At 42.2% G+C, this 15597-nt stretch overlaps 1 protein-coding gene across 2 annotated transcripts in view; it reads right to left on the bottom strand.

The window, feature by feature from the left end:
• SLC31A1 (solute carrier family 31 member 1) overlaps positions 1–15597 on the bottom strand; it is a 34091-nt gene that overhangs the window by 4962 nt on the left and 13532 nt on the right. The window contains exons 1-2 of one of the 2 annotated variants that reach the window (XM_052644959.1): positions 8212–8261; positions 1004–1161 (exon numbers count right to left, since the gene is read on the bottom strand). In XM_052644959.1, coding sequence (XP_052500919.1) covers positions 1004–1111 — 108 coding nt within the window. In that variant the 5' untranslated portion in view covers positions 1112–1161; positions 8212–8261. Of the gene's footprint in view, positions 1–1003; positions 1162–8211; positions 8262–15597 lie in introns of those variants that run through there. The other variant, XM_052644958.1, reaches the window with a different exon arrangement.

Genomic DNA, 15597 nt, shown 5'->3' with positions numbered 1-15597 from the left:
ACATGTTAGTTAGAAACAATCGAAGTTTCTACATGAGAATCTCAGGTCAAGAAGCTTAGAACACTTGTAAGCAGCAGTTCTGGGTAATAAGAGGCATTCATTGAAGTGGAAAGCTTTCTCCTCATTTTCGTATCACTAATATAGGCACTTCTCTGCATGTACTCTCCTTTGCCCTCGCTGTCAACTTCTGTCTTTTTTCTCGTCTACACAAAGCATAAAGAAATTAATCCAGGGTCAATTTTGAAAGGAAGATATACTGAAGAAAGAACCATATTGATTCTGGTATAGCCATGAAATTAACCTGCCACATAATCTTGGGCAAATCACTTGACTTCTCTAGGTCTGCCTTAGTTTTTCCTCATCGGTAAATTGATCTTTAACCTTGAAAAAAAAATGCTATCACAAACCAAGACAGTGTATTAAAAAGCAGAGACATCACTTTGCTGACAAAGGTCCATACAGTCAAAGCTATGGTCTTTCCAGTAGTCATGTATGGATGTAAGAGCTGGACCATAAAGAAGGCTGAGCACCAGGCAGTTGATGCTTTTGAACTGTAGTATTGGAGAAGACTGTTGAGAGTCCCTTGGACTGCATGGAGGTCAAACCAGTCAGTCCTAAAGGAAATCAACCCTGAATATTCATTGGAAGGACTGATGCTAAAACTGAAGCTCCAATACTTTGGCTATCTGATGCGAACAGCTGACTCATTGAAAATGACCCTGATGTTGGGAAAGATTGAGGGCAGGAGGAGAAGGGGACACAGAGGGCGAGAGGGTTGGATGGCATCACCAACTCAATGGATATGAGTTTGAGCAAGCTCTGGGAGATAATGAAGGACAGGGAAGCCTGGCGTGCTACAGTCCATGGGGCTGCAAAGAGTTGGACACAACTTAGTGACTGAACAACAACGACAAACACAGTCATCTTGCAGTCCTAAAATCTGATCATTTCTATGACCCGGGGGGTGGGGGAGGGCCCGGGCTGCCTTCGCGTTGGCACTTACCATCATCATCATCACGTGGTTGTGGGAGTGGTCCGATGACGTGGTCGGGTGATGGTGAGGTGGCATGGTGCTGTTGTCTCCACCACTCATATCCATGTTCATCCCCATGTGGTGGGAACGGCCTATTTTCCCAGGAAAAGTTGAGTCAGCAGAAGATTCTTTTAAGAAAAAGAATTATATACAATAATTAAAAACACAAAGTCTTGATTTTTTTTTTTTTTAATCTTCACAATGTTTCAGCTTGCCTATTTTTCTCCTTTGGCCACACTGTGTGGCACGTGGAATCTTAGTTCCCTGACCAGGGATGGAACCTGTGTCCCCTGCCCTGGGAGCACAGAGTCCCAGTCTCTGGACTGCCAGGAAATTCCCCAAATCTTGTTTCTTGATAAATACTTAGTCTACGTGGGATTTCAGCCAATAAATATATGCTCCCCTAACATTTTACTCAGAATTATTTTTTAATTATCTACAGACACAGAGAGGAGTAACTGCACCAACAGGGGATGTTCTCTGGCAGAAGGGATTTGTACATAGGGTTTCAGAAACCTCTCTTTTTAAAAAAATTCATTTTTATTGAAGTATAGTTGATTTACAATGTCATGTTAGTTTCTACCATACAATACAATACAAAGTGAATCAGCTATACAATATCAGAAACCTAACTCTTATTCTGAAGAATCAATGCTCTTCTAGATACATTCAATGTATGTTCAAACTTGAATATGAGATAAGGAGAAGAAAAGTAGCTTCTTTGGGTGGCAGGAAATAATTTGTAATAATTTGCATAAAATTGATGCCACGGATGAAATTTAACAGCCTTTCTGATCACAAATGTCAGTAGATAAAAAGCAAGAGTTTTAAGATAATTCACCTAATTGGATGGCCTGTGTTCAGTCAGGATATTACGAATACACTCTCACATAGGGACAACCAGGCTTCAGCTAATTTAAATTAGAAGGAAAGGTCTACTGCTGCCCTAGGCAAGCACTGTGTTCAGAATTTGATACACTATCAATATCAGCAGGGCATTAGACCGGGGAACATGGGGGAAAAAAAAGGTATAAATTAGATATTCTCTATTAAATTAAGTCTAGACAACTGCACGTTCAGTCTTGTGTCTATGTTTACTACCCCTTAATGGTTTTATTGCAAAAGTCCATCCAAGACGTTATTCAAAGAGCAAAAATTCTGGTAGCTGGGATGGGGAGTGGGAAGGTGAAGAGAGTAGAGGGGGAGGTGGTGGGATTCTCTTTATGTGTCCCTCAATGCCAATTTGTGGAGAAAAGAGTTCTTTAGAAATCCCAAGTAGGTGTTCATGTTCATCAGCCTGTGTGCCTCTTTTATTAATCCAATCAATAAATATTTATCCAGCTTTCGCCAAACTCTGAGCTAAGTGCTAATAATTCAACGGTGAATAAGACAGACAAAGCGCAGGATGGAGAAACAGTAAACAGAACAGTTTCGTGTGGTGATTAGCGCTGTGAACGAAAGACGGGAATATGGCAGGGCTACCAAGAGGCTGAAGAGAGGCGCACTTGAGATACAGAAGCACAAATACTCCACCATTTATTTCCCCCTCTTCAACTTCTATCCCATGATTCTATGATAGCAAGCTGAAAAAATAGGTTCCAGCAAAGGAAACGCCAAAGCATCCGTTACAGATAATCAAAATTCAACTATGAATTTAAATAACTTTCATGCCAGATACTGTATTGCTTCATCATGAGAGAACTCAACAAGCTGGTGGTGTTAATACCATTGCCATAAGGGGACCAGATCAGAGGTACAAAGAGATACATAGTAAGATTTTTGTCCACAAAGGTTTATTTATAGTGAATGGTTTAAATAAAAACAGAATACACACAAAAATAATCAACAAGAGAGAATACACGAATGCTTGTGGTGCGCCTTCTGGCGTCAGCGACTGAGGGACATACAGAGATGAAGCAGACAGACTCCTTCCTCGTGGCGCTTCAAGGCTAAAGTTAGAAGGGGAAACGGAACAGGCATAACTGAGTTTGGGGCATGAGATGAAATGTGAAGGACAATTTAAAAAGTAAGAACACGAGAGCATCAGAAACTAATTAAGATTTGTGCCCTTGATTTTCCTCATGAACTTTCACATATTCTTCCTTTCACTGTGTTTCTTCTGAAGACCCACGGGTCCCTAATTGTCCAGGCATCTCACTGCCAATCAGAGACACCTATTTAATGAAAGTACTTAATCAAACCTCTTCAGATGTATCAGTATTCTATATGTCCAAATCTTAAGAACGTCTTTCGAGTTATGCACCTGTTTTGAAGTATCACCTTGTAGGATACATTTCACACTGAAATATACTAGAGAACAGAGCAGGAACCGAATCTATTTCCTTCCACTGTCAATAGACAATTAATTTCTTTTTTTTCTTTTACCTTTATTTTTTTGACCTCATCATGTGACTCACAGGATCTTAATTCCCCGACCAGGGATTGAAACCAAGCCTCCAATGGTGGAAGCACTGAATCCTAACTACTGAACCACCAGCAAACTCTCACAATGGATTTCTTGTTTATTTGTCTTTTTTTAAAATAATTTAATTAATTAATTTATTTTTGGCTGCGCTGGGGGTTTGTCGCTGTGCAGGCTTTTCTCTAGCTGTGGAGAGAAGGGGCTGTTCTCCAGCTCTGCTACTCAGGCATCTCATTGTGGAGCACAGGCTCCAGGGCACGTGGGCTCCAGGAGTTGTGGCTCAAGGGCTCAGATGCTCCAGGGCCTGTGAGATCTTCCCCGAATCCCCGTCTCCTGCATTGGCAAGTGGACTCTTTACCACTGAGCTACCAGGAAAGCCCACAGTGGATTTCTTATAGTAGAATCCTAGGTAAAAGTCAGCTTTCTGTTAGCTTCTCTCTTGCAGAGTATTCTAGCTAAGACCACTTTCAAGCCCTTTCTGCCTATCCTCTCTCCCGAGGCCACAAAATGACTATCAACACATGTGGATGGTTCATAAAAGCTCTCTTGTCTAGCATAGAAAACTTCTTTGCTCTTTAAGAAAATAGATCAGAAGCGGTCTAGGATTTGGCGAGAGAAAAAAATCAAGTATGAATTTCTATGATACTTAGTTCATATAAAAATAGGTGAGAAGCTTATTTCTTTGGAAGGCTTTACACTATTCAGTTTCCAGGGAACATTCATGCTCAGCGGCGTACTTGAGGTTGGCTATATGCCAACTTGCTTGTATTGGCTGGAATACTATTAGAATGAATGACACATCCTAAACTGAATAACCTGATGCTGGGAAAGACTGAAGGCAGGAGGAGACGGGGATGACAGAGGACAAATGGTTGGACGGCATCACCGACGATGGACATGAATTTGAGTAAGCTCTGGGAGATGGTGAAGGACAGGGAAGCCTGGTGTGCTGCAGTCCATGGCATCACAAAGAGTCAGACATGACGGAATACCACTACCACTGAATCCCACATAGCTTTGCATTTCCTACCTTCCCCTTTTCCCCATTTAATAAGTATGGTACCGTCTTTATAAAAATAGGTTTCAAAACTTCCTTGGATTCAAGGATCTAATTCCTTCTCAGTCTACTTTTGAGAATCATCGAAAAGAAGCTTCCTCTGTTCCTGCCAACACTTCTCCCAAACACATGCACTCTAAACCTTAGAGGGCCAGAATATTTTTTGCAAAATCTAGCATCTCTAGCAAAATATATATCAATTTATAGACAGAAGATAGGGAACTAGCGAGCAGGTTAAATTCCGACGCCCATTCTGGGTCTTAGCACTGACCTTAAACTTTAAATCCTCTTTTATTTTCCTGGTATTTCACAATGGTGAATGAGAAACAATAGTCCATAGGGACTACGATTAGATCCCACAAAAGACTACACAGAAGTGGTCACACATCTGCCATATGGTCTCTCTCCTCCAGCTCAGTCGGATGTAATCCGGAGCCTCAGATAATTCTTTTGGAGACTGCTACCAGTCTTTCCTGACTTTCATGATAAGGAAGAAAGCTTTTATTCTTAAAATGATTAGGGTCATGTTCTTTTTTAGATTTGTAAAAACATTTAACAAAGGGAACTCTATCTAGTCACTCTTCTGCTTTCTGGAGTCAATAGTTATGATTGATGATACAAGCTTTTGGCAAGCATAGACAGGAGAAATTCAACATCAAAGACAATGCACTACCGTAAACAAGGGTTCCTGCATATGGACACGTTCATGTGATGAAGCAACAACAAGTTTAGTTGGACTAATCCTGCCTTTTCATGACCTGTATGGGGTCAGCAGATATTCTGAGGAATGACTCTGGGTTTGTTTCAAGTGCCTCTATAGGAGAACTTTGAAATTTTCCTATACATGGCTCAGATGATAAACAATCTGCCTGTAATACAGGAGATCTGGGTTGGAACCCTGGGTTGGGAAGATACCCTGGAGAAGGAAAAGGCTCCCCACTCCAGTATTCTTGCTTGGAGAATTCCATGGACAAAGGAGCCTGGTGGGCTATAGTCTGTGGAGTCGCAAAGGGTTGGACACGACTGAGTAAGTAACACGATCTTTTATGAATCCTGCTGCACTTATGCTGTTTGCAGGAAGTGGCAAAGGAATGTAGCAATAAAGGAGAGATCTTGAAATAATGCAGTAACAAAACAGGCCTTGGTGCCTCTCTATAGCCTGACATTTCAGGCCAATATACTGAAGTTGTTTAGAAAAAAAATGTAGTGGTTTCTAGGGAAGGGAAATACAATTCTAGGGAAGGGAAATACAATTTGATGAATATAAATGGGGAAGGCCCTTTCCCTTGATGGCTATGATGTTGTTTCACTCATACTCTAGGCCCTGGCCTCACATTTTTACTCCAACTTGACTGACAGAAATGTGGTCATAACTGTTTGAATATAACCACACCATGCTTTGGATATTTTAACTCTCTTTCCTTGGCCTGTATCCTTCTTGGAGTGCAGTTAATCATAAGGATACTTAAACTAATTTCATTTACAAAGAGTGTTAGGCGTGAGTAAATCTTAAGTTTATACACAGGTTCTAGCCAGAACTGGCAAAAATTTTTGACTCCCAGAGTTCTGCCATATCAATATATTAAATAACAGTTTAGGAAAATGAGACAGTAGAGGCAGCAAGAAAATAAGTCAGGCCAATAAGAAAAAGGAAATGGTAAAGACCTTAAAATCACAGAGTTCTGCCCAGGTTAAATTTGGCAGGTGATGGGAGGGGATACGGCACATGCTATAATTGTAGCTTCCCTGGTGGCTCAGACGGTAAAGCGTCTGTCTACAATGCGGGAGACCTGGGTTCGATCCCTGGGTCGGGAAGATTCCCTGGAGAAGGAAATGGCAACCCACTCCAGTACTCTTGCCTGGAAAATCCCATGGACGGAGGAGCTTGGTGCAGGCCACTCACTGTCCACGGGGTCACAAAGAGTCGGGCACGACTGAACGACTTCACATAAAGACAGAACGCCAGAGAATAATTTCCAAAACCCCACCACCAACACTGTGTTAGTCGCTCAGTCATGTCTGACTCTTTGCAAACCCTATGGACTAAAGCCCGCCAGGCTCCTCTGTCTATGGGATTCTCTAGGCAAGAATAGTGGAGTGGGTTGCCATGCCCTCCTCCAGGGATCTTCCCAACTCAGGGATTGAACCCAGGTCTCCTGCATTGCAGGCGGATTCTTTATCATCTGAGCCGCCAGCAAAACCCAAGAATAGTGGAGTGGGTTGCCATTTCCTTCTCCAGGGCATCTTTCCCACCCAGGGATCGAACCTGGGTCTCCTGAATTGTAAGCAGATTCTTTACCATTTAAGGCACCAGGGAAGTCCTTACCACTAAAAATTAAAAAAAATGAAAAGGAAAGAAAGAAAACCTAGATTTTATCCTTTAAAAAAATTTCAATAAAACTAAGGCTACCAGGACTTCCCTGGCAGTTCAGTGGTTAAGACTTTAGCTTCCAATGCAGGGGACACAGATGTGATCCCCGGCCAGGAAACTAAGATCCCATATGCTGTGAGGCAGAGTACCAAAAACAAACAAAACCTAAAGCTACCATTTTCTCTTCTAAGTTTGTGCCTTTGTTGATAATTCCAAAGTGAGCTCTACTGTAAACAGATAGTGTAGGTGTTACTGAGTCCAAGCTCGGTCTGCTCACTGCTGGACAGGCCAATTAACCAGAAGATTGAGGCAAGGAATACAATTCTATTGGGAAAGCTGGCTGACAAAGACAGTAGACTAATGTCTCAAAATAACCATCTTGTCTGGGTCTGGATGCCAGGTTCCTTATAGGACAGAGACAGGTAGGAGTTGAGGAAGTAAAGACCATTATCTTGCAAATATCTCCTGGAATGGCCATCCTCCAGAGGTGATATATCAATCTTTTCTAGCAGAGGTGCAGTCTTCCCCAAGGCAGGTCATTATGTACTATCATAATAAAGGGGCTTCCCTGGTGGCTCAGAGAATCCACCTGTAGTGTAGGAGACCAGGGTTCGATCCCTGGGTCAGGAAGATCCCCTGGAGAAGGGCATGGCAACCCATTCCAATATTCTTGCCTGGAGAATCCCACTGACAGCTACAGTCCTTGGGGTTGCAAAGAGTCGGACACAATTGAGTAACTAACAACATAATAACAAAAGCAACACAAAACAAAAGTTAAAGTCAAGGAAACAGATCCATCGTAGAGACAAAACTGGCTCTTCGCTGCAGCATAGGAGGCCCGTGAGGACAAGAAGCAGGTTTAGCCTTTAGATATAAAAGAAGCCATTTTAGGCCTAAGCCATTTTGTGATCTAAGTCTGGCTACCATGCACACCCTTGAACAAGGTCTCAGTAATAACGATCTTAAGGGAACATAAGAAGTAACAATAGCAAAGATAAGTCTGTTGCAGGATTCCTTGAAAGCACTTTTTGTGGAAAGAAACCAAACTACACTCTACACACTTAAGTGATAGCAGAGTCTATGTGGCTGTACCACTCATGCATCAGACTAATCGGATGCATCAATAGTAACCAGTGGCCAAAGACAAAGGCGAAAACTACTTCAAATGGTTACACTTAAAACTTAAAGGGCCTCCATTTATGAGTGACCAATTCCCTGGTGGTTCAGGTGGTAAAGAATTGTCCTGCAATACGGGAGACCTGGGTTCAATCCCTGGGTTGGAAAGATCCCCTGGAGGAGGGCATGGCAACCCACTCTAGTGTTCTCACCTGGAGAATCCCCATGAACAGAGGCAGGCTACAGTCCTTGGGGTTGCAAGTAGTCAGACACAACGGAGCGACTAAGCACAGACGCAGTGATCTAGGCAAACAAGAAAGGCTACATGGACTGAAAGTTTTTAGAAGAACAAAAGAGCTATGAATTAGCGGCAGTAGATCTTTTATACTGAAATTCTTGGCTAAGAATGACCACTCAGGAGCTGCCCTGTGAATCTCATTCTAACTATCTATGGAAAAGACAGAAAGCAAACCCATGATTTGATTCTAATCAGAATAAGACAAGAAAGGCTTTGCTTCCAGGGGATTCAAGGTCACCCCCTTCTATCATAAATATCTTTCTACATCTCCACTCAACAATGGTTAATCTGCTCAGGCTGAGCAAAGGAGATGAGAAGCCCGTTTGTCCTGGAGGAACTGATTATAAGACAAATTATACAGCTATATAATAACAGAGGCTTATCATTTTGAAGAGAAAGCATGCTAAGGACAAACTTTTTAAAATACCCAATGCAGATGATACCACCTTAATGGCAGAAAGTAAAGAGGAACTAGAACCGCTTGATAAATGGAAGGGGAGAGTGAAAAAGCTGGCTTAAAACTCAACATTCAAAGAGCTAAGATCATGGCATCCAGTCCCATCACTTCATGGCAAACATATGGGGAAAAAATGTGAACAGTGGCAGATTTTATTTTCCCGGGCTCCAAAATCACTGCAGATGATGACTGCAGGCACAAAATTAAAAGATGCTTGCTCCTTGGAGGGAAAGCTATGACAAAACTAGACAGCACATTAAAAAGCGGAGACAGACCTTTGCCAACAAAGGTCCATATAGCCAAAGCTATGGTTTTTCCAGTGGTCATGGACAGATGTGAGAGTTGGACCCTAAAGAAGGCTGAGTGCCAAAGAATTGATGCTTTCGAACTGTGGTGCTGGAGAAGACTCTTGAGAGTCCCTTGGACTGCAAGGAGATCCACCCAGTCAATCCTATAGGAAATCAACCCTGAATATTCACTGGAAAGACTGATGCTGAAGCAAACCCCAGGAGATAGTGAGCGACAGGGAAGCCTGACGTACTGCAGTCCACAGGGTCACAAAGATTCGGACACGACTTACTGACTGACTGAACAACAACAAATCCTCACAGTATCTCTTCTTGTTTCAGAGGAACCACGGCAAAGAAAGTGAAAAGTGCAAGTATTAGTCACTCAGTCGTGTCTAACTCTTTGCAACCCCTATGGACTGTAGCCCGCCAGGCTCCTCTGTTCATGGGATTTCCCAGGCAAGAATACTGGAGTGGGCTGCCATTTCCTTCTCCAGGGGAATGGAATCTTCCTGACCCAGGGATCAAACCTGCTTCTCCTGTATTGGCAGACAGACTCTTTACTGCTCAGCCACCAGGGAAGTCCAACACATGGAAAGTTTAAGCAACCTGTTCAATGTTATTCTAGAAAGTTGTGGAAGTACCCTGGCAAGAACTTATGTATCCTCATTCCTAGGCCAGGGATTATTCTCTGTTAAATCTGCCTTACTATTTATTCAGTGTCAAATTTTGATCATTTTTCCTAATCCAAATAAGTAAGAAGATTCACTCAGGCTGCCTCTGGTTTTCACAATCACTCTCTTACACACATGGGTTTTTTCTCACGGTACTTCTGCTCTCTGTTCATCCTATGTGATACATCAATGACAAATCAATCTACCTAAAGCATGGCTCTACTTATCTGTCCCCAGCATTCCACTGCCTACCAACCTCTCCACTGTCTAGTAACCTCCTTGTTCTAAGATCATAGATCTTTAAAATAAAGGCCTCAACCTACCTTTTGGCCTACAGGTACTTTGTGTTTCAGCTGAACAAGTCTAATTAGCCCAGTTTCTACTCTTACCACACTTTGCTGTCTGGTGTCTTCTCTGACATTGTTTCTCTAGTCTGCAAGGCCCATCCTTATAATCTCTAAATGCAACACATCTTCCACCTCTTGCAAGGTCTAGTTCTAAAACCTCAGACCATTCATAGCACAATGTGCCTTTCCTCATGACTCCAACTGAGACTAGGTCTCAAATATCCCCATTTTTTTTTTTAATGCTCTTTCAATCTGTCTGTTTTAGTCACCACCTGATGGAACACTGTTGAGAAGATGTAAGAGAAACAGTTGAATGGAGTGTTTCTCCAAGTCCTCATCTTCATCAACTGCAGACATTTAACAAACTCTCCTTGGATGCTTAGCCTCCTGACTCAGCTAAGGAGAGAAGTCTGGCTTCAACAAGCAGACCTAGAAAGAGATGAACGAGCCATCTCTCCATCTATCGGCAGACCACCTCAAAATAAAACCTAGTGCCCTGCCTCTCAATTTGTGGGTCACAGAAACCTCACTAAGAATTGGAAGGGCTTTAGGACTTCCACGGTGGTCCAGCAGTTAAGACTCCATGCTTCCCCTGCTCCACTGTAGGGGACATGGGTTCAACCCCCGGTTGGAGAACTAAGATCCTTGTGCCACACAGCATGCCCCTCCCCACAAAAAAAAAAGCCTGGAAGGCTTTTAGAAGTCATCAGATACAGCTATTCAGTAACAACCAAATTCTGTAACAACTGTTTTAGCACCCCTCAGGATGTTTCCATTCCAGAAATATAAGGATGCAAACACTCTTTCCAGCCAAACCAAGCACAGGAGGTGTTTCAGAGGAGCTGCATTTTGCTGTTTTTTGGTGATGGTGTTGATAATAGAACCAGTAGTTCCAGTGAAACCAGTATCCAGATACTATTTGCATGTATTTCTCAAACCGTGATTTGCATTTTAGGTTTTACTCCCACGAACTAATCTGTCTGCAAAGAAACACAGAAGTATCTTTCTTCACCTCACCCTGCTCATCATTTATTTTATGTCCACTACCTGGCATTTGGGGCTTCCCAGATAACTCAGTTGGTAAAGAATCCACCTGCAACGCAGGAGACCCTGGTTCGATTCCTGGGTTGGAAAGAAACGCTAGAGAAGGGATAGGCTACCCACTCCAGTATTCCTGGGCTTCCCTTGTGGTTCAGCTGGTAAAGAATCCACCTGCAATGCGGAGACCTGGGTTCAGTCTCTGGGTTGGGAAGATCCCTTGGAGAAGGGAAAGGCTACCCACTCCAGTATTTTGGCCTGGAGAATCCCATAGACTATACAGTCCATGGGGACCCAAAGAGTCAGACACAACTAAGTGGCTTTCACTTTCACTGGCATTTACTTATGTCTCTGTTACAGATTTCCTTCCCAGCCTTACCCCAATCTAATCCTCTCTACATTCAGATATTCCAGTGAAAGTCATCCATTCACTCTTCCTGAATAAATTTAGTACTTTGATAGCTGTACGCTTTTTTGGCTCAGCAGTCCCCGTCCCATCTTCTGAATATGTGAAAATCCTATCGTTAATTATTCAACATTTACAGTACACCTAAAATGTGTCAGAAGTAAGTGAAGTGAAGTGAAAATCGCTTAGTCGTGTCTGACTCTTTCTACCCCATGGACTATACAGCCCATGGAATTCTCCAGGCCAGAATACTGGAGTGGGTATCCTTTCCCTTCTCCAAGGGATCTTTCCAACCCAGGGATCAAACTCTGGCCTCCCGCATTGCAGGTGGATTCTTTACCAGCTGAGCCACAAGGGAAGCCAAAAGTAGGATAAAGTTAAAATATCTATGAGGTTTTCCTTGAATTCCTGACAGAAGAAATTGCTTTTTATTGGATATCGTTAGCAATCTTCTCTTATGGAACATTTGACTTACAGTTCTTAAAATACAAGATAAAAAACACCATATACACACAGCAAAGTTCTTAGAGGGCAAGTTACTAATTCATACCTCCTTACTGCACCTGGAAGAACACTGGACAAAATATTCATTCACTCAAAATGTATTTAATTCTTACAAAACCCATGTAGGTTTTATATCTACTTACAAGGATCCAGGTGCAAAAGACAAGATTCTTCCTTTTGCAAAACTTACCCTAGAGGAGGAAACTCAAATATGTAAATAAGTAAATGTGTTTAAGTATATAGTTGGAAATACACATGGTACTGTGGTAGGAGAATAACAGTAAGCTAACCTGGACGAAGCAGGGGTAGGCAGAAGAGAGAACAGAGAAGCCCTCTTAAGGTAACATTCAGGCAGACTGAAAATTACTGGAGATGGGTAGATGGGCAGAGAATAGCACCCCTGAGGCAAGAAAAGAATCAAGGTCATTCAAGGTCCGTATGAATAGAACATAGTGAGTACGAGGAAGAGAAGCCTGTGAGGCTGAAGACAGGCCAAAGGGGTACAGTGAAGAAGGCCTTACAGGTCATTTAGAGCAGACTAAACTTTACTCCAAGGGCAGCTGGAAGCTATTTAGGGTAATAAGCAGGGGAGGGATGTGACCAGATTTATATTTTAATAGAATACTTATGCTGTGTAGAATAACTGGCCTTTATTTGTTCTTACCTAATAATATTTTCTGCTCTAGCTTCCTGTGAGGCGTTCACAGATGGAAAATAACAAATTCCTTACAGAGCCATGGGCCATAATCCTTTAATTTCCCCAAATCCAAAAAGACATCTGTTAAAACTTCCAAAGGATTAGACGAACCTTCTAATTTCTGGCTTATTTAATGGTTTGAGGGGCAAAAACTGAAGAATACTCTACAAGGACGACCTTGGGTTGTAAGAGCAGGTCCACTTCTGTAGGAGGGAGTTAAGCTTACAGAATATTGTTAACAGCATGAGTCAGGTAAGATTCAAATCTTGGCTCTGCTACTTTCTCTCTGAGTAGCTTGGTGACATTTCCTATAAAAGTCTCATGAGTCTTTCGATAGGCAGTCGGTACTATGCAGAGCCTGTTAAAGGGGCTGCATTCAGATTTCAATAGCATTTGGGTAACTTACTCAGATTTGGTAGGTTCTCAGTAAGGTGAAAAATATGACGAAGGTAGACTAAGCTCCCTGGACAGCACGTGCCTAGTGGACTGTTATTGGGTTATACAATCTATACTAAACATGGAAATCTTCAGCCATGATATTTGACAAATCCCACTTTTCACTCCACAAGACACTAGCAATAAATCCAGAATTTATGTGACTCCAGTTTTTAATGCTAAGGGCAGTGGAGAATATACTAGACTGAGTTCAAGACCTGGATTTCTGCTTCATCCAACTCCATCACTCTGTATTCTTTGGAAGTAAAACGCCAATGTCAGTTTCTCAATTTTGATCTCAGTGACATTTGGGGCTGAACAATTCTTTTTGAGCTGTCCTGTGCACTGTAGGAAGTTTAAGTATTCCAAGCCTTTACTCACTAAGTGACAGAAGCACTATCCCAGCTGTGACAATCCAAAAATATCTCCAGATTTTGCCAAATATCCCCTTGAGGCAGAATCACCCTACTTCTTCGAGAACCACTTTTTTTTTTTGGTCATACTTCATGACATGTCGGAATCTTAGTTCCCCAGCCAGGGATTGAACTTACAGCCCCTGCTTTGGAAACACAGAGTCGTAACCATTGCACCACTTGGGTAGTCTCTGAGAACCATTTTTGATCTCTGAGTTTAGGCATCTCATCTGAAAGTCAGGGGAATGAGATAAAATCTGTCTTGTTCCTTTTCAGGGCTTTTGTATCATTAAAATAAGATAATGAATGGTAAGAAATACTGAGAGGAAAAGACCGTGTAACATACATAAAAGCATGATTATTACTTTGTGGGTTATGTTCTATGAGTGCTCAATAACGAGGCTGAAGAAAGCTACTCACATCCTGTTCTTGGCATGCATGGTAAGGCCTACTTTAGACTAGGTGGAGTCTAATATACCATTTACCTTGGTATTCAATAAATACTTGTTGACTGAATGCTTCTGAGTCTGGGTCCAATCAATAGTAAACTTTCTTTCCAGCACGTTCTCAGGTTTTCCTGCTGAGCAAGCACAGTGTAGTATGTTGCTAGACCTAACTGCATGCGAAAGATAGGACTGGATTAAACAAGAACGGCTACTTACTTTTATAGCTGGAAAATAGAGGTACAAGAGGTTAACTGACTAGTTAAGGTCAGGTGGCAGTCAGCAATTAGAATCCAGATTCTGACCTCAAGTCCAGTGATCATTTTATTACTCATATCACTGGACTTTCACCCAACTCTTCTGTCCTTGTCTCTCAACATAAAGGTGTTAGGGATTTCCCTGGTTGTCCAATGCTTAAGACTTTATGCTTTCACTGCAGGGGGCATGAGTTCAATCCCTGGCTAGTAAAGGAGGAACCCCGCCCCCCTAGTCAAAAGGAAACAAAACAAACAAAAAACAAAGGTAGCTATTTACTTTCTGGAGGCAATCCTGGGAGACTGAGATAAGGAAACAAAGTTGTAGTTTTTAGGGAGCTTGGAAAGAAACACAGACCTATTTTTATCGGGAGAAAGAAATGAATACTGCCTATACTCAGGGTAAACCAACATCAAATTATCCAAGGGCCTGGGCAAGTCTGTAAAGCGCATTAAAGGAATTCTTCAGGTGAGATTACTGGAGTGGGTAGCCATTCCCTTCTCCAGGAAATCTTCCTGACTCAGGAATTGAACCTGGGTCTCCTGCTACTAGGCTTCCCTAGTAGCTCAGACGGTAAAATGTCTGCCTGCAACGTGGGAGACCTGGGTTCGATCCCTAGGTTGGGAAGATCCCCTGGAGAAGGAAATGGCAACCCACTCCAGTACTCTTACCTGGAAAATTCCATGGACAGAGGAGCCTGGTTGGCTACAGTCCATGGGATCACAAAGAGTCGGACACGACTGAGCAACTTCACTGTTCTCCTGCATTGTAGACAGATTGTTTACCGCCTGAGTCACCAGGCAAGTCCATTAAGTTGTTGAGGAGGAGCTAAATCTACTTGTTATCCACCTCCAGAGTAGTTGTGCCTTGTGTTAAAACGCTTAACTGCAGTATTCTAGGCTGCTTTGTCTCTGTGTGGCTCTAAGTAAATGGATTTCCATATAGCCTGAGCTCCAGGCCATATTTCAGCATCCCACTGAAATTAACAAAAGTCCCAGATGCCGTTCTACTATATATTTTCAGTGTCAAAAACAGAACTTTGAAACAGCTAACTCATAACAATGTCACCAATAAAAAGTCACCATTTATTCTACTCCTTTAAAATACCAGAACACTTCTGATTATTATGCCTCTGTGTGAACTTTCAAATGGTGAATGTTGTCACAGTCATCACTCCCAACCACTGATTCAACAATCTGAGGTATTCTCAGGCAATGTATGGATTATAGCCCACCTGTGCCTTTATAATTATTATAGCTTGAAAGAAAAGAGCAGAAATTCTGAGATAACTTGCTGAAGCAAACGTACCAAGAGCAAGAGCCCTCCTGGTTCTTGGAGTCAGAC

Source organism: Budorcas taxicolor, chromosome 8, assembly GCF_023091745.1.
Source record: "Budorcas taxicolor isolate Tak-1 chromosome 8, Takin1.1, whole genome shotgun sequence".
Classification (NCBI taxonomy): Eukaryota; Metazoa; Chordata; class Mammalia; order Artiodactyla; family Bovidae; genus Budorcas; species Budorcas taxicolor.
The sequence above is the reverse complement of the archived record's forward strand: the minus strand, read 5'-3'. Positions and strand labels throughout refer to the sequence as shown.